Raw genomic sequence first — 22,764 nt, 5'->3', positions numbered from 1 at the left:
ACCGCCAGGGGGTTCCCTGGAGCACTCCATCACCGAGTTCCCAGCTTAGCTTGTAATAGTTCCCTGCCCCTTCCTGGACTGGAATCTAAGGCTGCCTGTTGCCAAACTCCTTCCTTGGGTCTGTTCCACTTCCCGCAGCAGCCAGAACCCCAGGCCAGAGAGGGGATGGAACTGACAGCAGACAGCAACAGGGATGGAAAGGATGCATAACCTGGGTGTCAGAACCCACGTGCTTGGCTTGAGCAGCCCTCAGAGCAGCTCTGGGAAGCCAAGCACTTCTCTATGGGGACGGAGGGGGCTGCCAATGCCCAATTTGTCCCTGGATTTGTGTCCTGGGACGCTGGACACATTTGTGAGAAGATTGCGATCATTCCAAAAAAGCAAGGTTACCAATGAATGAAGACAGGGAACTGAAGCAACATTTTTGAGGGAAAAAGCCCTTACGAAATCTGACCTCTGCAGCTGGCACCGCTCGTTCTCGGTCTTTATTAAAGAACACAGGCAGGTTGTAACATGGCTATAGGCCGAGGTTGACGCCATCTGGATTTTGCCTTTTCACCTTGACGTTATTTTATGCTGGTTTCTGAGAGACGGGATTGAAAGCTGATTTTCTTTTCAGTGTGATGGAGTGTCAAGCCACAGGAGTATCCTGGGGGCCCTTGGTGCTAGAGAGCATTCTAGCCACCTTCCTTTTTGTTTTTCTCCTTCCCTTTTTAATGTTTCAATTTAAAAAATCTAAACAGACTTCATTAAAGAAAAGTTTTAGACTTACAGAAAATTTGAGAAGTTAGTGGAAATATAGCCCACACCCAATTTCCTCTATTATAAACATCTTATTCTACTGCAGTACGCTTGTCACAATAAAAGCAATACCGACTCACTACTATTATGTGAAGCCTGTACTCTGTTCAGGTCTACTTGGCTTTGCCTAGCATGCTTCTGCTCCAGAACCCCACCCAGGACACCACTTTGCATTTGTGCCTTAGGCTCCCCTGGCCTCTGACAGTTTCTGGCCCTCCTAGCTTTTGATGACCGTGGCAGTTTTGAGGAGTGCTCGTCAGTTAAGGTATAGGATGATCCTCTGTTGGAATTGGTCAGTGTTTTTGTCCTGATTAGACTGAAGTCATGGGTTTGGAGGAGGAAGACCATATGAGTTCAGTGTCATTTCCATCACAACCCATCCAGAGTATGTGCTCTCAAATTAAAACTTGAAAACAATTATTTTTTTGTTTAGTAGACAGGATAGAACTCCAGTGTCCCTAGCCACAAGGGACTAGTTCCACCGAGAAGTAAACAGTGGGGACTCAATTTTGAAGACATTTGGGGAAAGGGAAAATTGGCTTTCTGTTAACTGGCAAAATGTTCCAGTGGGACTCTGTTTATGTTGAAACGTGTTATGTTTTATATGTACACATATATGGACCAGGGGGCTAAGATGGTAAAGAACCTGCCTGCAATGCGGGAGACCTGGGTTCCATCCCTGGGTCGGGAAGATCCCATGGAGAAGGGAATGTCTACCCACTCCATATTCTTGCCTGCAGAGTTCCATGGACAGAGGAGCCTGGTGGACTGGGCTGTATAGTCCACGTGGTCACAAAGAATCGGACATGACTGAGCGCCTAATATTTTCACACTTTCGTATATGGACCAGAGTCTCTGCTGAGTTTATAAATTAAGACACGATGGTTGATGGAATCTTGATTTTTGTTAACTTATCCCAATAAAGCCTACAGAAACTCAAAAACATATGAGAGAGAAGAATATGCTCTCAACATGATTGATTCCTGGGCACCTTCTCTTCTGAGATCTCATTTAATCTTCATAAAAACCCTCTGAAGGGGCATGATTGTGCCCCTTTTCCAAAGGAGAGAACTAAGACCGGGAGAGGTGAAGGCCTGCGCTGGGGCTGCATGGCTAAGCAGGCCTCCGACGCAGGACTGCTAAGCTGCTTCCTTGTTCGGCACCTGGCTCGTTTTCAGTTTTTTGCTTATCATAGGCTCCACTGCTGTGCACAGCCTGGTTACTTTCCTTCGAGTTATTTCCTGAGGGTGTGTCCCCAAAGAGGGATTACTAAGTCAAAGTGTGTGAAGTTTTCACTGCCAGATGGTTCTTGAGAAAGAGGGAACCAGTTCACAGGGCATGAGCAGCTGTGTTCCTGTTTACCCACATCCTCTCCAGGACTGTGTTTTATCATTTTTGTTTATCCTGTCTTGTTACTTTATCACATATTTTCTCCCCTCAATGACTCGCTGCCAAATGATAGTTGGCTGTTTGCAGAACTCAAAAATCACTCTCACAGGATAAAGATTCGGCTTCTCTGACTTCATGTAAAAGAATGTGCCTCAGGCTGGACAACATTTCTCAAAATGCTGGCTGGGGCACTAGACAGTGGCTTCCTCTTGGGAGAGAGCCACGAGCCTCCTAAGGTGACTGCTCTGCTGTTAACTCGGTCATCAAGCATTGTGTCATTTTACACGTGTTTCTTTTGACCGAGATTCTGATCCATTTCCCCTTTAGACACTTAACCTGCGGATGGTCATTTAAAATGGACATGGAAGATTGTCCCCCCAAAGTGACCTGGTGTCTCCACAGCAGGTTCAAATTGCCCATCGTGTCATTTTATCATGGCTGGTTGACCCCCAGCGTGCATTTCCGCTAGGATTTGAGGAGGCTGGTTTCCCCAGAGGTCAGAGTTTCCGAGGTGACTCAGCCGGCTGGCCTCTTCATATGCAAGTTCTCTGGTCAGCTGTCCACACCTAAAGGCAGCAAAAGTCAATACCCTGTAGGTGGTTCCTTTGGGATTATAAGGGGCGCTGTGCTCCCAGAGGACTCAGTGCCTGGGAGCTGACTCACCCTGGTGTAGACATGTCTCTGGGTACCATCTCTAGCATTTCCAGTTGAAGAGCCCCTAAAGGGCTCTGCGGCCATCTGGCTTTAGGCATGCCTGACTCGGGGGCTCAGAAAGGATCCTCAGGACCCACCACCCTCTCTCTATCACCATGAGGTCCTCCTGTGTGGTTGAGTTTCACATGTTGCTCCGAGGGGCTCTGACCTTTTCTGCCCCTGGCAGCCACCAGGCGATGGCAGCAGCTTCTGACCCTGTCAGAGCCTCTTCGGCTGGTCCTGAACCACTCCTGTGCATGTGTGGGAGTGGGTGGGAGGGGAGGGGTCCGGTGTGCTGAGGGGCTTGGTGGCTGGGAGAGAGATGACTGCCCTGTTCTCTGGCTGCCCCTGGGAAGTGAGGCCCTGTGCCCCGGGCCTGAAACCCATCCACTGTTCTCCAGAGTGAGGTCTGAGGAAGGACCAACTTCCACCCTGGGGCAGTGGAGGGGACACTTGCCTACAGTGGGGTGGGGCAGGGCCAGGCAGCTGCCAGATGCCCCTTGGTGAAGTGACTGCTCTTTTTCTCCTTGCAGATTCCAAGCCGGGGAGGAACCCGATAGTAAGTAGCCTCTCCCTTGCCCCCACCCCAGCTTTGTGCCCATATGTATGATTCTTCCTCCATCAGAGCTTCTGGTTCTGACAGTGACTGGGTGGGTCCCCCACGGCCCAGGTGCAGATTCCCCTGCAAGTTCAGGCTGGGTCTGCCCCACGCAGGGAGCTCTGAGCGCGGTGGGGCCTCAGCCAGGCCCTGGCGGGGATGCGCAGCTCCACCCCCACGGCAGCCTCGGCTCCTGGCTCATCCTGCCGGGGACTTCCAGAAGGGCCTGCCAGACGGCAGGTCTGGTTTTGACCATTTGGGTGCCAGGTGTGGTTTGAGGGAAGGTTGGGTTCATTTTCCCCTTTGTCCTTCAATCCTCCATGAGTCTCATCCTCAAAGCTGGCGTGTCAAGTCAGTAGCACAAACTTTTGCAACTTTAGCTAGCGTGTATGGAGCACTTGGTGTTCCCGGGTGGCGGAGTGGTAAAGAATCTGCCTGCAATGCAAGAGATGCAGGTTTGATCCCTGGGTCGGGAAGATCCCCTGGAGGAGGAAATGGCAACCTACTCTAGTACTCGTGCCTGGAGAATCCCATGGACAGAGGGGCCTGCCGGGCTACACTTTATGGGGTCGTAAAGAGTCAGACGTGACTGAGCACATGTGCGTGCATGGAGCACTTCCCGTGAGCTAGGCATCTGGCTTTCCCCAAGTTGTTCCGGTTTGTCCTGGCAACACACTGAGGTTGGTACTGTTGTCCTGCCGTATAGGAGAGGAAACAGAGGCCCAGACAGGAAAGGTGATTCCACAGTTGGAAAATAGATCAGCTGGGATTTGAGGGCTGGTGTGTGTGACTCCAAAGCCAGTGCTCTGAGCTGTTACCCTGAGCTGCATCCTAGCAAGGCCATCTCCACCCGCCTTTTATGAAGCTCTCGCTGTGCCAGGCGCTGGGCCGGGGGCTTTGCACATGTTACCACCGAGCCTGCGGGCATCCTGCGTGGGCCGTCCTTCGCCAGGCCCTGCTCTGTGCTGGCCTCTCAGGGGCAGCGCGGGGACCAGTGAGGGGGTGTGGGGAGAGGAGCGGCCCTGCTTTCCATAGCTGAGAGGGGGCAGGACGAAACACACCATATGACCAGGTCTCAGGTATGGATGGTTTGCCGACTTCCCACCCCCACTTATCAGCTCTTCCATTCGTTTTTTTAAAATAGTATTTTAAAAGTTTTATTTCTTTATTTGGCTGTGCTGGGTCTTTCTCGCTATGTACAGGCTTTCTTGAGTTGCAGTGAGCAAGGGCTGCTCTCTAGTTGTGGTGTGTGGGCTTCTCATTGCAGTGGCTTCTCTTGTTTCTGGGCACAGGCTCTAGAGCATGCAGGCTGGAGTAGCTGTGGTGCCAGGACTTAGTTGCTCTGTGGCATGTGGAATCTTCCCGGACCAGGGATTGAACCTGTGCCCCCTGCGTTGGCAGGTGGATTCTTTACCATGGAGTCACCAGGGAAGCCTCCATTCTCTATTTTTAAACATAATAGATGGGACCACAATACAGGTTCAATTTCAAATCATGGGAGATCACATTCAAACATGCTTGGGTCAGATGAGTTGCTGTTACAATATCAAGAAGTTTCATGAAAAAGGTATTTAATGATTTGTAAGATACGAACAAAGCTAGTGGAGGTGATGGGATTCCAATTGAGCTATTTCAAATCCTAAAAGATGATGCTGTTAAAGTGCTCCACTTAATATGCCAGCAAATTTGGAAAACTCAGCAGTGGCCACAGGATTGGAAAAGGTCAATTTTCATTCCAATCCCAAAGAAAGGCAATGCCAAAGAATGTTCAAACTACTGCACAATTGCACTCATCTCACACGGTAACAAAACAATGCTCAAAATTCTCCAAGCTAGATTTCAACAGTACAGGAACCAAGAACTTCCAGATGTTCAAGCTGGATTTAGAAAAGACAGAGAAACCAGAGATCAAATTGCCAACATCCATTGGATCATAGAAAAAGCAAGATTCCCGGAAACCATCTACTTCTGCTTTATTGCCTATGCTAAAGCTTTTGACTGTAAGGATCACAACAAACTGGAAAATTCTTAAAGATGGGAATACCAGACCACCTTACTTGTGTTTTGAGAAACCTTATGCAGGTCAAGAAGCAACCGTTAGAACTGGACATGTAACAACAGACTGGTTCCAAATTGGTAAAGGAGTACGTCAAGGCTGCATATTGTCACCCTGCTGATTTAGCTTCTATGCAGAGTACATCATGAGAAACGCTGGGCTGGAAGAAGCATAAGCTGGAATCAAGATTGCCGGGAGAAATATCAATAACCCCAGATATGCAGATGACACCACTTTTATGACAGAAAGTGAAGAGCCTCTTGATGAAGATGAAAGAGGAGAATGAAAAAGCTGGCTTAAAACTCAACATTCAGAAAACTAAGATCATGGCATCTGGTCCCATCACTTTATGGCAAATAGATGGAGAAACAATGGAAACAGTGACAGACTTTATTTTCTTAGGCTCCAGAATCACTGTAGATGGTGACTGCCGCCATGAAATTAAAAGATGCTTGTTCTTGGAAGAAAGGCTATGACCAACCTAGATAGCATATTAAAAAGCAGAGACGTTACTTTGCTGACAAAGGTCCTTCTACTCAAAGCTATGGTTTTTCCAGTAGTCATGTATGAATGGGAGAGTTGGACCATAAAGAAGGCTAATCACCAAAGAATTAATGCTTTTGTGCTGTGGTGTTGGAGAAGACTCTTGAAAGTCCCTTGGACTGCAAGAAGATCAAACCAGTCCATCCTAAAGAAAATCAATCTTGAATATTCATTGGAAGGACTGATGCTGAAGCTCCAATACTTTGGCCACCTGATGCAAACAGCTGACTCATTAGAAAAGATCCTGATGCTGGGGAAGATTGGATGCAGGAGGAGAAGGGGACAACAGAGGGTGAGATGGTTGGATGACGTCACTGACTCAATGGACACGAGTTTGAGCAAGCTCCGGGAGATGATGAAGGACAGGGAAGCCTGGTGTGCTGCAGTCCATGGGGTCACAAAGAGTCAGATATGACTGAGCGACTGAACAACAACAACAAGAACAACAACAGCAAAGATAATCAAATACATTTTGGCCCCACGGATCAGTGCATAAATAGGAACTTCTTTAAGACTACTGTCTTTTAGACTTCAAATTATTTTAAAAAGAATATGAAGGATTATGTAACTATATTTTCAGAATTATTCAAATTTATTCCCTTTCAAAGCTTGAAGGTAAATGGTATTTATGTTAGAACATTTCATGAGACCACTTCTCCTTGGCACTTATGGAAAGGTCAAAACTGAAACCAATGTTTTCCTGAAACATATCTGTTTTTTTAGTACATTAGTGTGATCATAGAAGACTGCTGTCCCAGGAGCAGGGGAGTTGGGGTGGGCCTAGAGCTGACGCTTGTAGACTGAGCAAACACGTATGGATTCCAAAGGGAGACACTGGGGCTCCAGCATTGGCCGGACTCTTACTAACTAACCCTGAGCAAGTTGCATGATGTGCTCAGTTTCCTGATCTGTAAAATGGGGAGATATTAACCGCCTTGTAGACTTGTTGGGCTTCCCAGGGGGCGCTAGTGGTAAAGAAAGAAAAGAAAGTGAAAGTGAAGTAGCTCAGTCGCGTCCAACTCTTTGCGACCCCATGGACTGTAGCCTACCAGGCTCCTCCGTCCATGGGATTTTCCAGGCAAGAGCACTGGAGTGGGTTGCCATTTCCTTCTCCAGAGGATCTTCCCGACCCAAGGATCAAACCTGGGTCTCCCGCATTGTAGGCAGACGCTTTACTGTCTGAGCCACCAAGGAAATCCATAGTGGTAAAGAACCACCTGTCAATGCAGGAGACATAAGAGACTCGGATTCCATCCCTAGGTCAGGAAGATCCCCTGGAGGAGGGCTTGGCAACTCATTCCAGTATTCTTGCCTGGAGAATCCTATGGATAGAAGAGCCTGGCGGGCTACAGTCCTTAGGGTCACAGAGTCAGACATGACTGAAGCAACTTAGCATGCATTCACGCAGAGTGGTTGTTAAGGATTAGCACATGTTGAGGGCCACACATGGTAAGCATTGTATGCGATGCTCCACTATCCTTATTTAGTGCCCGTTAAAAACGACGTGCCTTCACAGGGTCCCATATGTAGGAACGTCAGGTCATCCATGCTGAGAAGCCCAGGGTGAGTGCATGGTGGCTTTAAAACAGAGGGAGACTCGCTGGGGTCTATGCAGATGGAGAAATGCATTCCCCAGTGCAGAGACTGGGGGAGGTTGGGGTATCCTGCCCCAGCACCATTTCCTCTGCCCACTGCAGCTGACCAAAAGTGTATCAGTGGCAGACCCAGGCAATGAGGAGCAGGGCTTACTGAGTCGCCCGGCTGTGGAGACCTGCCTGGAGAGCCTGCGGCTGCTGGAGGCCAACCCAGTCAGCAGCCCCCCGTCCCCCACAGACCTACCTGAGCCCCGAGGGACCATGGAGCATACCAACAACAGGATTGGTGAGTCAGCCTGTTTGGGGGATCCTGGAGTGTGCAGGGGCCAGTGGGAGATGGACCCTGAGCCCCTAACGAGGGACCAGAGACCCTGGGGATGGAAAGCTCAGCAAGGAAGAGGCAGGGCCTCCCCACCGGGTTTTATAAGTATGAGATGCTTTTCATGAAGGAGTTAAACCATTCTCAGGGGTATCTACCTGGAGAATCCCAGGGATGGGGGAGCCTGGTGGGCTGCCGTCTATGGGGTCGCACAGAGTCGGACACGACTGAAATGACTTAGCAGCAGCAGCAGCTGGGGTATCTACAGCTTGCTCCGCCTCTTCATCCCAATTTAAATTTCTGTAAACGAGAGGAGCCTGGCGGGCTACAGCCCATGGGGCTGCAAGATTCAGGTGTGACTTAGCGACTAAACCACCACCACCAAACTAAGAGTAGTCAATAGTTCTGACTTCCCAGGGTCATTGTGAGAATTTGTGAAACGATGCTCGCAACATTGGCCTGGTGGGTGCGGGGCTCCCTCTGCCTGGTGCCTGCTCTTATTAGAGGGGAAGTAAGCACCATCCAGCTCCCAACACAGGGCCCCTAAGACAGGTGGAGGGAGATGTCAGGAGGGAGATGTCAGATGTGCGCTGGTCACCTCTCCTTCTGAGGATCGAGTCAGTCCCTCCATTTTACAATTGGAGAAACATCAGTTCAGGAGGAAGAAGTAATTTCCTCTGGTGCCCGGAACTGCAGCCTCCCTCCAGCCAAGGCGAACCTTCTGCTCTCAAGTCTCCTTCCTCCTCCTCCCCTCATCCTGGTACATCAAGAGCACTTCTACCAAAATGGATACTTGCCCATATTATACCCCTGCTTGAAGCCTTCCAGGGAGTCCCTTGCTCCCTGCAGTGGGAATTCCAGGTTGCTGCTTCTCCTCCCCACCAGGCTCGCCTGCCTCCCAACCCCGCAGGTCTGCTCCCCCTTCTCAGAGGCAGTTTTCTAATTTTTGGAGCCCTCTCTCACATCTGAGCTTCTCCATGGGAGCTTCTTCCTCACCTGAAATAGTCAACTCCACCTCCTTGAATCTAGTCAAGCCTTTTCTTTTTTGGCTGCACCACTTAGCCTGTGGGATCTTAGTTCCCCAATCAGGGATCGAACCCATGCCCTTTGCAGGGTAAGTGAGGAGTCTTAATTGCTGGACCACCAGGGGAAGTCTTGAATAAATTCCTGATGTCCCAGGACCTAGCGTATTTGTCTCCTCCTCAAGCCTTCCCCGCCCTCTCCACTCTCCTGTCTAGGAGACACCCTCTGGGTACCCCCAGAACCCAGGCCTCTCCACCTTGTGTCCTCAGCTCCCAGCAGTGTGACTGTGTTTGCAGCTTCCTCCCCACCCCACCTGGCTTTAAGCTCCCCAAGAGGCAGGGTCTTAATGGGCTCCATCTCTGTCTTCTCTGGAGGGTTAACCATCACTGAGATCATTCCGAAGAGGCATTTGTGATCATCCTACATATTTCTGTAGCAGGGGTGGGTGGATGGAACTCTTGAGGGCAGAACCATTAGCACCAAACTGAAACTTTTGGAATTGCAGCTTTCAGCAAGTTTTATTTGGAGAAGGCGATGGCACCCCACTCCAGTACTCTTGCCTGGAAAATCCCATGGGTGGAGGAGCCTGGAAGGCTGCAGTCCATGGGGTCGCTGAGGGTCGGACATGACTGAGCGGCTTCACTTTCACTTTTCACTTTCATGCATTGGAGAAGGAAATGGCAACCCACTCCAGTGTTCTTGCCTTGAGAATCCCAGGGACGGGGGAGCCTGGTGGGCTGCCGTCTATGGGGTCGCACAGAGTTGGACACGACTGAAGCGACTTAGCAGCAGCAGCAAGTTTTATTGGAAAAGGATGTACTTTGGGAAATAGTGCTGAAGACATTCTCCTGCAAATTTCCTAAGAAGTCCTAGATTGAATGTTTGAGTCCTTGCTGAGCACAGTGCCTGGAACCACAGGGCTGGGGCTCTGGGAGTGTTTGGCAGGGGTGGGTAAAGGGAGGTACCAGGCTCCCAGCAGGGCTGGGGCATGGGCAGCCTGGTCTATAAGCCTGGTCTGTAAGCTTGGAGGAGGTCTTCCTGGAACATTCAAGAGATGGTGAGTCCTCTGTTCTTCTGACATCTCCCTAGAGGAGTACCCCCTGGTCCAGTTCCCAAGGGGACCACACTCTGGTTACCCCTCTACCCCTGGGCACCAGGCACAGGGAACCCTGTCCCTTCACCTTCACCACCACCACCCCACCACCCCCAACCAAGACAACTTCCTTGGATGCTGGAGCCCTGAATGGGACAGGAAATCCAAGCAGCTTCTGGAAGACCCTCTCCCTCCCAGCTGGGGAGCGGGCAGCCCTGTGGCAGTGGACAGAGCCCAGGGAATCAGGACCCAAGGAACGTGAGTGGGTGGCAGCCTGGCCCCGCAGCTTTGGCTGCTTCTACCTGGACCAGCATAGCCCGCTTCATTCACACCCCTCCTCCTCTCTGTCTGTCTCGCTCATCTCTGGTCCTGCCTGGTCTCTTCTGTGTTCTCCCTCACCTCACCATCACTGGCTTCTATCTTTTGCCAGCGCTTCTGGTCAGCTTCTGCAGGCTTTAGTGGAGGGTGTGTGACTTGAGGCCATGCTCTCTCTTTTGGGGGGTAGGGTGCTCCCAGCCTACAGCTTGTTTCATTCTTGTAACCTTCTCTCTCTCCTAGAGGTATCAAAGACCAAAACAGAAAAACTGGATTATGCAATGGGGTTGAGGGTGCAGGGGCCCCAAGAATCTCTGGGGGGCTCCTGAAGCAGAGGGGTGTAACTGGGTTCCCCAACAAGGCAGGCATCCTGAACCCCACCCTAGCTCTCAAGTTCCCTCTTGATAGCTTCCCCATTCAGACTCCAGAGAGAGTTCTAGGGCTGAGGGGCTGGCACCCTGCCCTGAGCTCAAGGCCATCAGAATCTGAGGCTACTGGAGTTTGCAGTCAGCTGATCTGGGTGAAAGCCAGGCTCCCTACTTCCCAGCTTCTTTGGCAGCTTACTTAGCTCCCCTGAGATGCCAAAGCCCTGGAAGCAGGAGGTCAGTTGAGGAAGGGGCGCGGGTAATGCTGCTAACAGGCTGGGCTGGTTATTCATCCATGCAGTTCACACAGGCAGCCCTCCTGTTTGCAAGGCAGGCACACAGCAATAAGCAATAAACACCAAGATATACCAGCCCCTGCAAAGCTGTCCAGATCTCAGGCTCTTGGCAATTATTAACAGGGTTGAGGTTTCTGTAGGATGTGGTCTGGGTTAGGCTGGACTGAAGAGGTTCCTGGGACGCAGAACTTTGAAAACTAGTATCATCTCAGGAAAACCAGGACATGTTGCCGCCGCCCGCTTCCCCTCCTCCCGCCCCCGCAACCCCCAGATTTCTGCTTTAGGCACGTGAATAGGTGCTGAAAGGGAAGCTGGGCAGGGTGGAGTTTCTTTGGGGATTTCTACAGACTACCTGGTGACCTTGGGCAGGTCATTTAACATCCCTGAGCTCAATCTGTAAATGGGGATCGTATAACAATAGGCCATCTACCTTGTGGAAGTGATGTAAAGATTCGGAAGCTAATGTGTGGAAAACATCCAAGGCGGCATCCGGCAAGGCTAAGCTCTGCCAGTGTTCAGTGGTGCTCTTGATATCAACATCGTTGTTCCCTGATTTCTCCCCACTTCTTGCTTTCTCTCCTAACCCTGTCCTCTCCTCTCCTGCCCCATCCCTGCAGAAATGTCAAGAAAATCAGGAGCACCTCCAGTCTTTAACCCCTCAGCAGGCAACTGCTAGCTATTTTATCTCCTTTGAAGCCCAGGACGCCTGTGAAGTCAGCGGGGTTTATTGTGGATCAGAGAGGCTGTGCGTTCTCCCTGAGGCCACACAGCAGGAGTGGCAGAGCTGGGATGGGGACCCTCCTCTGCCTCCTGGCTTCTGTACAGCTGGGGCCCTGGTCTCCTCACCTCCCCCACCCTTTTGCCTTGCAGAGAACATCTATATCATGAAAGCCGACACCGTGATTGTGGGGACCGTGAAGGCCGAGGTGCCTGAGGGCCAAGGCCCAATGGGGCCAGCCAGGCCCGAGCTCGAGGAGGAGCTGGAGACGGACTATGCCTCCCACTACCCAGAGCAGGAGACAGAGCCACCGCTGGGCAGCTGTGGGGACGTTATGTTCTCAGTGGAGGAGGAAGGGAAGGAGGACCCCTTGCCCACGACTGTCTCTGAGAAATGAGGGCTGGACTGGCACTGAGAGGGCAACTGGATGCCTCTGGAAGGCCACGGTGGCACTGGTGGCACCACACCGGTGGCAGAGGCTCGTCTGGCCTGAACTGAGGTTCCAGCATCCAGTGGTGAACCCAGCCTGTCAACACGGGAGGTCTCGCTGTGCTATGCTTGTATCCCCACCCAGCTGCCTCCCGACCCAGACCTTGGGGAGCCCGAGCCTGTGAGGCAGAGACAGACAAGGGGCTGGATCTGGATGACCAGGAGGGCCTGGACCCCGTGCTTTCTGCTGCTGCCAAGAAGATGCCCCAGAGTCCTGGGTGTCAAACACACATACCAAGCAGAAGCTGAGGTCACGAGGCACATCCCCCCAGACCCTGCTTTCTCCATCACCCTGGCCTCAGGAGTGATGCCCTCCAGGCCTCACTGCTGTGCGAGCCACCCCTGCTTACTGTGAGTGGCCCTGTGGGCATGGGGCCAATGCCTCTGTTTGCTTCTCCTGAATCAGAAGGGAAGTCAAGAAATAGGGTGTTGTCTGCCTGCCTCGTCTTGGCCGCAGCCACAGCGCTGCACTCTGCGGACGTGAGTCCCCAGTCTGGCCTCCAGCCCTGCCTGGGCCACTGGGACCCTCCTAGTCTTGCCAGGCTGTCTGTGTTCTACAGCCTGTTCCACAGTGGGCCCAGGGCCCAGGGCATGTCACTCTTCCCGAAGTAAGAGGCACCCGGGACCCAGCTACCTGAAGATTCTCAGCAGCCATGGTGCCCTTGCCCAGACGGAGGCCCTGCCCACCCAGCTGCTGCCTGGAGAAGGGCCTGCTCTGCTTCACCCAGGCGGCTTCCTTGCTAAATGGAGAAGGGGAACTGTGGGCCCTTCTTGGGTTCTTGCCTGCTCTGTGGGCACCATGTACTCTGTCCTGGGTCACGAAGATGCATCCTTCCCAGATCTGCCAGGTACACAGATCCTGATGGTCCCAGGCTCAGCCTCTGGCTCCAGCCACTCAGCGCCCATGATAGAGCCTGGGTGATTGTGCTCAGTCGTGTCCAAGTCTTTGCAATCCCATGGACTCCACAAGGTGTGACCCTACCAGGCTCCTCTGTCTATGGGATTCTCCGGGCAAGACTACTGGGGTGGGTTGCCATTTCCTCCTCCAGGGGATCTTCCCCACCCAGGGACTGAACCCTCATCTCCTGCAGCTCCTGCCTTAGGATGTGGATTCTTTACCCCTGAGCCACCTGGGAAGCCCAAAAAGCAATTTGGGTGCGTGTGCCCCTGTGGATGTCAAAAAGCTCCCTGGTCTCTCCCATTCTGCCGGAAAACAAAGAACATTTTGTGGTTCAATCTGGACTTCAGGAGTTTTGCGTTTCACAGTAAAGATGGAGTGGCCTGACTTGGGGCTGCGGTGTCCTGCTCTCCTTGGGGCTCTCAGACTCAAGTCAGTAAGCAAGCAGCCTTGGAAAAGGAGTATGGGCAGATGCTAAGTCTGCCATGGCCCCGGGACGCACAGTCCAGGCAGCTAGGAGGCTGTTGGAATTACCCGCTGGCAGGCAGGCCGGGGAAAGCTGCTGTTTACTCACCAGCCCACTCAGTCTCTGGAGGAAGTTGAGGCTGGGTCAGGCATCACAAGGGTAGTTTCTGAAACCACTCAGATGTTTTGGGGAAAGTTGGAGAGACGTTGGACGCTGTGAGTTTACATCAGAACCTGATGTTTACATGGGCTGGACAGCTGACAAAATGCCCTTTGCAAGGACAGTATGGGTGCTCTGCAACCTCCTGCCACTTTCCCCACCCCCCCCACCCCTAAGGGCTCTGCAGCCATGACTTGAAGATATTGACATATGGTTCATGGAATGACAGGCTCCCTCGCTGGAGGGCCTGTCACAAAACTTTGATCCTTTAAAAATTCATAAGTTCCCTTAGAAAGCAATTGCAAGGCTCAGGAAATTCTCCCTGAGATTTGAGTATGTCTGAGCAGAAGGGTCTGAGCAATCTCTCTCCAGTTAGGACAGGGGTTCCCCCTTTATCTCTGCCCCCAGACACCTAGGCCGTCAGGCTCTGGGGACAAGGAGCCTCCTGTCTGCTGGGACAGCCATGCCCACTGCTGGAGGTTGTTCCCTGTGGATGGAGGCCGACTCTTCCTTGTGTAACGCCCACTCCCTGGTCGGCCCAAGGCCCAGCCTTTGAGGATACTCAGGATAAAGCCCTCAGGTCTCAAGGTTCCTTTTGGGTAGGAGAGATGCATGGTTTCCTCACGATCCTTCTTCCCTCTGGGCTGAGCCCAGCAGCACCCCAACTTGGGAAAGGGAGTCACTTAGTAGCAGCATGAATGCCCCAGCCTTGGGGAACCCAGAGAGGACCAGGAGTAAATGTAAGCCTTGGGCTTAGAGTCAGAGCTGGGAAGGTCAGTCTGCCTCCCTGGTGTCAACAAAAAATTCATCTATCTAGGAAAGAATTGGAAGACTTTATTTGAGCCAAATGTTAGGATTATAACCTGGAAAGAGCATCTCAGAAAGCTCTGAGGACTATTCCACCCATTAGAAGTCAAGACACAGTTTAAGTTTTTTTGAGACAGAAGGCTGTACATTAAATGACATATTATTGACCGGTTTACATCATCCAGATCTAAGTGCCATCGTGGGTCATGTGACCCCTTACAAGACCAAGAAGGAATGCCGTGTTTTAAGGAATTGTCTTGTTGATGCTATGAGTACGTGATGGGTTGAGTCGGTGTTCCTGCTTATAGAAGTCTGGTTTGATGCATAATACAGATACACAGTGCAGTGGGAGGAGTTCAGTTCAGTGCAGTTCAGTTCAGTCGCTCAGTCATGTCCAACTCTTTGCGACCCCATGAATTGCAGCATGCCAGGCCTCCCTGTCCATCACCATCTCCCGGAGTTCGCTCAAACTCACATCCATCGAGTCGGTGATGCCATCCAGCCATCTCATCCTCTGTCGTCCCCTTCTCCTCCTGCCCCCAATCCCTCCCAGCATCAGAGTCTTTTCCAATGAGTCAACTCTTCGCATGAGGTGGCCAAAGTACTGGAGTTTCAGCTTTAGCATCATTCCTTCCAAAGAACACCCAGGACTGATCTCCTTCAGAATGGACTGGTTGGATCTCCTTGCAAGAACACCCAGGAGTGATCTCCTTTAGAATGGACTGGTTGGATCTCCTTGCAGTCCATGGGACTCTCAAGAGTCTTCTCCAACACCACAGTTCAAAAGCATCAATTCTTTGGCTCTCAGCTTTCTTCACAGTCCAACTCTCACATCCATACGTGACCGCAGGAAAAACCATAGCCTTGACTAGATGGACCTTTGTTGGCAAATTAATGTCTCTGCTTTTGAATATACTATCTAGGATGGTCATAACTTTTCTTCCAAGGAGTAAGCGTCTTTTAATTTCATGGCTGCAGTCACCATCTGCAGTGATTTTGGAGCCCCAAAAAATAAAGTCTGACTCTGTTTCCACTGTTTCCCCATCTATTTGACATGAAGTGATGAGACCTGATGCCATGATCTTAGTTTTCTGAATGTTGAATTTTAAGCCAACTTTTTCATTCTCCTCTTTCACTTTCATCAAGAGGCTTTTTAGTTCCTCTTCACTTTCTGCCATAAAGGTGGTGTTATCTGCATATCTGAGGCTACTGATATTTCTCCTGGAAATCTTGATTCTAGCTTGTACTTCTTCCAGCCCAGCGTTTCTCATGATGTACTCTGCATAGAAGTTAAATAAGCAGGGTGACAATATACAGCCTTGGCGTACTCCTTTCCCTGTTTGGAACCAGTCTGTTGTTCCATGTCCAGTTCTAACTGTTGCTTCCTGACCTGCATATAGGTTTCTCAAGAGGCAGATCAGGTGGTCTGGTATTCCCATCTCTTGAATTTTCCACAGTTTATTGTGATCCACACAGTCAAAGGCTTTGGCATCGTCAATAAAGCAGAAATAGATGTTTTTCTGGAACTCTTGCTTTTTCCATGATCCAGCGGATGCTGGCAATTTGATCTCTGGTTCCTCTGCCTTTTCTAAAACCAGCTTGAACATCTGGAAGTTCACGGTTCAGGTACTGCTGAAGCCTGGCTTGGAGAATTTTGAGCATTACTTTACTAGCGTGTGAGATGAATGCAATTGTGAGGTAGTTTGAGCATTCTTTGGCATTGCCTTTCTTTGGGATTGGAATGAAAACTGACCTTTTCCAGTCCTGCGGCCACTGCTGAATTTCCCAAATTTGCTGGCATATTGAGTGCATCACTTTCACAGCATCATCTTTCAGGATTTGAAATAGCTCAACTGGAATTCCATCACCTCCACTAGCTTTGTTCGTAGTGATGCTTTCTAAGGCCCACTTGACTTCACATTCCAGGATGTCTGGCTCTAGGTGAGTGATCACACCATTGTGATTATCTGGGTCGTGAAGATCTTTTTTGTACAATTCCTGTGTATTCTTGCCACCTCTTCTTAATATCTTCTGCTTCTGTTAGGTCCATACCATTTCTGTCCTTTATCGAGCCCATCTTTGCATGAAATGTTCCCTTGGTATCTCTAATTTTCTTGAAGAGATCTCTAGTCTTTCCCATTCTGTTGTTTTCCTCTATTTCTTTGCATTGATCGCTGAAGAAGTCTTTCTTATCTCTTCTTGCTATTCTTTGGAACTCTGCATTCAGATGCTTATATCTTTCCTTTTCTCCTTTGCCTTTCACTTCTCTTTTCACAGCTATTTGTAAGGCCTCCCCAGACAGCCATTTTGCTTTTTTGCACTTCTTTTCCATGGGGATGGTCTTGATCCCTGTCTCCTGTACAATGTCGTGAACCTCAGTCCATAGTTCATCAGCACTCTATCTATCAGATCTAGTCCCTTAAATCTATTTCTCACGTCCACTGTATAATCATAAGGAATTTGATTTAGGTCATACCTGAATGGTATAGTGGTTTTCCCTACTTTCTTCAATTTCAGTCTGAATTTGGCAATAAGGAGTTCATGATCTGAGCCACAGTCAGCTCCCAGTCTTGTTTTTGCTGACTGTATAGAGCTTCTCCATCTTTGGCTGCAAAGAATATAATCAATCTGATTTTGGTGTTGACCATCTGGTGATGTCCATGTGTAGAGTTGTTCTCTTGTGTTGTTGGAAGAGAGTGTTTGCTATGACCAGTGTGTTCTCTTGGCAAAACTCTATTAGCCTTTGCCCTGCTTTATTCCACATTCCAAGGCCAAATTTGCCTATTACTCCAGGTGTTTATTGACTTCCTACTTTTGCATTCCAGTCCCCTATAATGAAAAGGACATCTTTTTGGGGTGTAGGTTCTAAAAGGTCTTGTAGGTCTTCATAGAACCGTTCAACTTCAGCTTCTTCAGCATTACTGGTTGGGGCATAGACTTGGATTACTGTGATATTGAATGGTTTGCCTTGGAAACGAACAGAGATCATTCTGTCATTTTTGAGACTGCATCCAAGTACTGCATTTCAGATTCTTGTTGACCATGATGGCTACTCCATTTCTTCTAAGGGATTCCTGCCCGCAGTAGTAGATACAATGGTCATCTAAGTTAAATTCGCCCATTCCAGTCTATTTAGTTCGCTGATTCCTAGAATGTCTACATTCACTCTTGCCATCTCCTGTTTGACCACTTCCAATTTGCCTTGATTCATGCACCTAACATTCCAGGTTCCTATGCAATATTGCTCTTTACAGCATTGGACCTTGCTTCTATTACCAGTCACATCCACAACTGAATATTGTTTTTGCTTTGGCTCCATCCCTTCATTCTTTCTGGAGTTATTTCTCCACTGATCTCCAGTAGCATATTGGGCACCTACCGACCTGGGGAGTTCCTCTTTCAGTATCCTATCATTTCGCCTTTTCATACTGTTCATGAGGTTCTCTCAAGGCAAGAATACCAAAGTGGTTTGCCATTCCCTTCTCCAGTGGACCACATTCTGTCAGGCCTCTCCACCATGACCCTCCTGTCTTGGATGGCCCCACATGGCATGGCTTAGTTTCAAGGCTGTGGTCCTAGTGTGATTAGATTGACTAGTTTTCTGTGATTATGGCTTTAGTGTGTCTGCCGTCTGATGCCCTCTTGCAATACATACCGTCTTACTTGGGTTTCTCTTAGCTTGGGCGAGGGGTATCTCCTCACTGCCGCCCCTCCTGACCTTGAACATGGAGTAGCTCCTCTTGGCCCTCCTGCGCCTGCGCAACCACTGCTCCTCGGGCGTGGGGCATTAGGTAGTTAGAATAGGGAAAAGGAGTCCAAAATGGCGGTGGCCGACTATGGTGCAGTGACTCGGATTTAACCTGGCTGAAACAGCGGGAGGAGAGGGGAAGGCAAATGGCAGAGAAGAATTCTTATGTTTAAACTTCTCTTGCCTTGCCATGAAAGATGAATTTTCTTTCACAGCTTGTCACACTCAGGGGCAGTCTGGGGCCTCCTCTCCACCACAGGCAGCCAGCCAGAACCCCCGTTTCCCCTGGGGGCTGGAGGAAGGTGACCTCGCCCACCCCACCTCCAGGACTCCAGGCCACACCCGCATCTCACAATCAGCCGGGCCACTGAACCAGCCGCTGCCTGTCATGTGGTCTATCCGGAGCCAGAGAGCGTTTCCCTGCCCTGCCTGCCCAGCAATGAGGGGCCCCGCCTTCACTTCTGGTCATTCCGATGTCCAGGTGGGCAGATGGACAAGGCCCCTGCTGCCTAGAATTGCAATTCCCAGGCTCTGAGGAGTCGGCCCACACGTGCTCACCCCTCTTCTTGAACAGTTGTAGTCACGGAGTGACAGTAAGTGATGTGTATTGCGGAAACTATTGCATCAAAGAAAATCCGTTGTTTCCCAAGGCGGTCCTATAGGTTGCAAGCTACTATAAGGTTCTTAGAATCTCTAAGGCCAGGGTCAGTCCCTAAGAGAGAATAAGGGACTGAATCTCCAGAGGATCGCTCCAGCCACAAGAGCTTAAAGAAGATGTCTTAGGCGCCCTTTCTGTCCGTGGTCACTGGTACCTGATTTTAAATAATAATCTATGCAGAGATGAGAGGTGGCTCTGGCCAAAGTTCCTTGGGTGCCTTCTCTCCTGCACCCCTTCCTTGACTCTCCCTGTCCTCTAACACGTAGCAGTGGGGGAAGTGCAAAGTAGGAGGTGCTGGGGCTAGGATGAGTAGGGGAAGGGATTCACAGTCAGGGCCTGAGAGAAAAGCTATAATGTGTCAATACCCTTGACTGGGCTTCCCAGGTGACTCAGTGGTAAGGAACCTGCCTGCCAATGCAGGAGGTGAAAGAGATACAGGTTTGATCCCTGGGTCAGGAAGATCCCCTGGAGTAGGAAATCGCAACCCACTCCAGTATTCTTGCCTGGAGAATCCCATTGACAGAGGAGCCTGTCAGGCTGCAGTCCATGGGGTCACAAAGAGTAGGGCATGACTGAACACGCACCCTTGACTGGAAGCCGAAGCGAGCATATTGAAAGCTTCAGGGGAAGCTCCTTTGACCTTAGGGAGAAGCTGGCTGAGCCCACCTTGGGCTCCTGCACCCTACCCCTCTGGGATCCCAAAACGAGGTCAGTGAACAAAGTCATTCTTGAGTCAGATCATGCTCTGTGGTACCTAACCCTAACCCCTAATCTGGGGACTGGCAGAAAGTCCGGAGGGCATGGCCACCTCTAGCCAGGTGGTCTGGAAGGGCTTCTTGGAGGAGGTGCCTTTTAAGTTCTACCTGAATGTGACCTGCAAATATCCCAAAGAGGCAGACGGGGGATGGCAAGTGCCAAGGTCCTGAGGTGGGAATCCTGGCCCCAGGGTTCAGGAAGCACTCTCCCTGGTAGAAGCTTAGTGATCAGGGCAGAGAGGAAAGGGAGGTAACGGGGCAGCCAACCGGGCCAGATCCTGGAGGGCCTGGTGGGCCATTGTAAAGCCCTTAGATTTTATCACAAATATGGTTAAGAACACCGTCTGCATTTCTTTCTGTTTTCCTCCTATTAGAACAATAAACATCCTGGTATTATCTCAGCCATGGGCATGAAAGGCAAACGAGGGGCCTCACAGGTTGTTTTGACCTACTTCAGAGGGAAGCCGGGGAAGGAGGCAGCAGTAGCTGGTAGCCAGGAAGCAATTGGATGTGTTTTCTCAGAAGGAACAGAGAGCTGAGACCACATTCCCGGTTAACATCACAGCAGCCGTGCACCCTCGGCTGATGTCACCACGGGGGGAGGGTGGGGGGGAGGTAAGAAGTCTGTCCAGGTTCCCCTTTCTCTGGGTGTCTTCCAGGAGAGGAAAAACCAAACCAAAAGACCCTGGGGAGGCTAGAGGCAGTTGTGTTTTGGTGTGGGGCATGGGTCATCTTAGCATGAGGCCCACCCTTTCCTCCCTAGCCCTCCAGCACTTGCCTCTGTCTTATTTCATTACCCTGGCTGCTGATACAGCAGAGGGGATGGGCCCATCAGCCTTCAGCCTCCAGCCCAAGGCAGTTCCCCACTCTTTGGCCTCTGGGAAAGCTCTCAAGGGCTTTCAGCTTCAGTTTCCTAATCTGCAAAAGGGCATAATCATTATTTTCCAAGTGGCTTAGATGGTAAAGAATCTGCTTGCAATGTGGGAGACCCAGCTTCAGTCCCTAGATTGGGAAGATTGCCCTAGAGAAGGAATGGCTACCCACTCCAGTACTCTTGCCTGGAGAATTCCATGGACAGAGGAGCTTGGTGGGCTATAGTCCATGAGGTCGCAAAGAGTCAGACGTGACTGAGTGACTAACACACACATTCAAGATGGTTGTGAGCTTCACCAGTAAGACAGGTAAAGAGCTTGGTGTGGTGCTGGGCATATTTCCTGTTCAGCAAATGATATTCATCATATGCAGCATTGTATGAGCTTTAGAGATTACCCAAGACTCTACATTCTTTACATAAGGGCTTCGTAGTGATAACTGAAAGATAAAAATTGGCTGAGTATCAGCACTCAGTTTTATGAATTGAGGCTCAGAGAGGTTAAGCTACCAACCCACTGTCACACAGCTGGAAAGTGCCAGAGCTGGAATTCAACACTTCAACTCTGGCTGCCTCTAGGTTGGGGCTATGTTCACATTACAGTTACCATCTGGCAATATGCCCTCTGGACCAGTTTCCTTTAGAAAGGTCAATTTTATTCCTCTTTTATGGGGAGGCAGAGACAGTTGCACTTCCCTGGTGGCTCAGACAGTAAAGAATCTGCCTGCAATGCCAGAGACCCGGGTTCAATCCCTGGGTTGGAAAGAGCCCTTGAAGGAGGAAATGGCAACTCACTCCAGTATTCTTGCTTGGGAAATCCCATGGACAGAGGAGCCTGGAGGGCTACAGTCCATGAGGTTGCAAACAGTTGGACACGACTGAGCGACTGACACACACAGGGACAGTTGCAAAAGACTGGGTAAACCTTCCTGAGATTAAGTGGCTTTCTGATGCTTCTGACCAGGCAGAAAGGAAACAGAGCTGACCTAGTTGGAGTCTTGTTTCTTGAAGATGCTGTCCTTAAGGGTGGTCTGATTCTGAGGTCAGGACTGACCCAAGGTTGGGGCAGAAGGCTGGGAGGACAGGCAGAACAGAGAACCTGTGCTGGAGAGCTGTGTACTTGAACAGTAACCCCTTGTACCCACACTCTGCCCCATCTCAGGATCCCTGGAAGGGAGGCAGACCAAGAGCAAGCCTTCCCATTTTACAGATGGGAAAACTGAGCCCCATAGAGGTAAACAACCTGCCTACGGCCCAGCTTGGTACTATTTGGTGGAGACAACTTTAGCTGTTCATTGGGACTTGGTGCAGGATCTTAATCCAAATGAACAGTAAAGATCACTTGATGATTTTCATTCTTTTGATTTCTTTCTTTCTTTTCCTTTCAGTCCCTCCTTCCCTCCCTCCCTTTCTTTCTTTCTTTTTAAAAAAAAATTGGTGTTAAAATGAAAGTAACTGTGGTAAATGACTTGGGTTCTTATTTATAAGACAGGTTTGCAAGAGCCAAAATTGTCCTCATAATCAGACAAGAATATTATAGGCAAAGGGCTTTGTAGCTTTGAGGGTACCTGGACTGTGCACAACCCTGCACTTGGTTTAATGCTCTGCTATCCCTGTCTGAAAAATTAATAATTTTTTGAACAAGGGGCCCAGTGTTTTCACTTTTCTCTGGGTCCCCCAAATTCCATAGCTGATCCTACACAAGGGGCAGGGAAACTTGTCTGTTAGGAATTGACTCTATGCCAAAACACTTTATATACATTACCACTTAACCTCACAGTGATGGTTCTTACAGATGAGCTGGCTGATCCCTATTTCTCAAAAGTGTTGACAGGCTAGTAACTGACCTTAATTGTCCTTGTTATCTCTTACTATATCATGAACCACTTTGAAACTTAGTGGCTTAAAATACCACCTGTTGCTTATCTTGCTCATAAGTCTGCAGTTTGACCTGGGCTTGGCAGGGGCAGCTCAGCCCTACTCACAACAGCACTAGCTGGCACGGGGAACACACTTCTGAGATGGCTGGAGGCTGGTGCTGCCTGTGGGTTTTTCTCCATGGGCCTCACCTGGAGCTGCTTGAACCTCCTCACAGCATGGTGGCTGGGT

General features: G+C 50.1%; 1 protein-coding gene across 1 annotated transcript in view; it reads left to right on the top strand.

The window, feature by feature from the left end:
- Nucleotides 1-14,408, top strand: part of TNFRSF8 (TNF receptor superfamily member 8) — a 72,330-nt gene extending 57,922 nt beyond the window's left edge. The window contains exons 13-15 of the mRNA XM_069544707.1: nt 3,417-3,442; nt 7,778-7,961; nt 11,957-14,408. Of these exons, the coding sequence (XP_069400808.1) occupies nt 3,417-3,442; nt 7,778-7,961; nt 11,957-12,201 (455 nt within the window). The 3' untranslated portion in view covers nt 12,202-14,408. The remainder of the gene's footprint in view (nt 1-3,416; nt 3,443-7,777; nt 7,962-11,956) is intronic.
- The last annotated feature ends 8,356 nt before the right edge of the window (nt 14,409-22,764 follow it).

Source organism: Ovis canadensis, chromosome 12 (assembly GCF_042477335.2).
Source record: "Ovis canadensis isolate MfBH-ARS-UI-01 breed Bighorn chromosome 12, ARS-UI_OviCan_v2, whole genome shotgun sequence".
Lineage (NCBI taxonomy): Eukaryota > Metazoa > Chordata > Mammalia > Artiodactyla > Bovidae > Ovis > Ovis canadensis.
The sequence above is the reverse complement of the archived record's forward strand: the minus strand, read 5'-3'. Positions and strand labels throughout refer to the sequence as shown.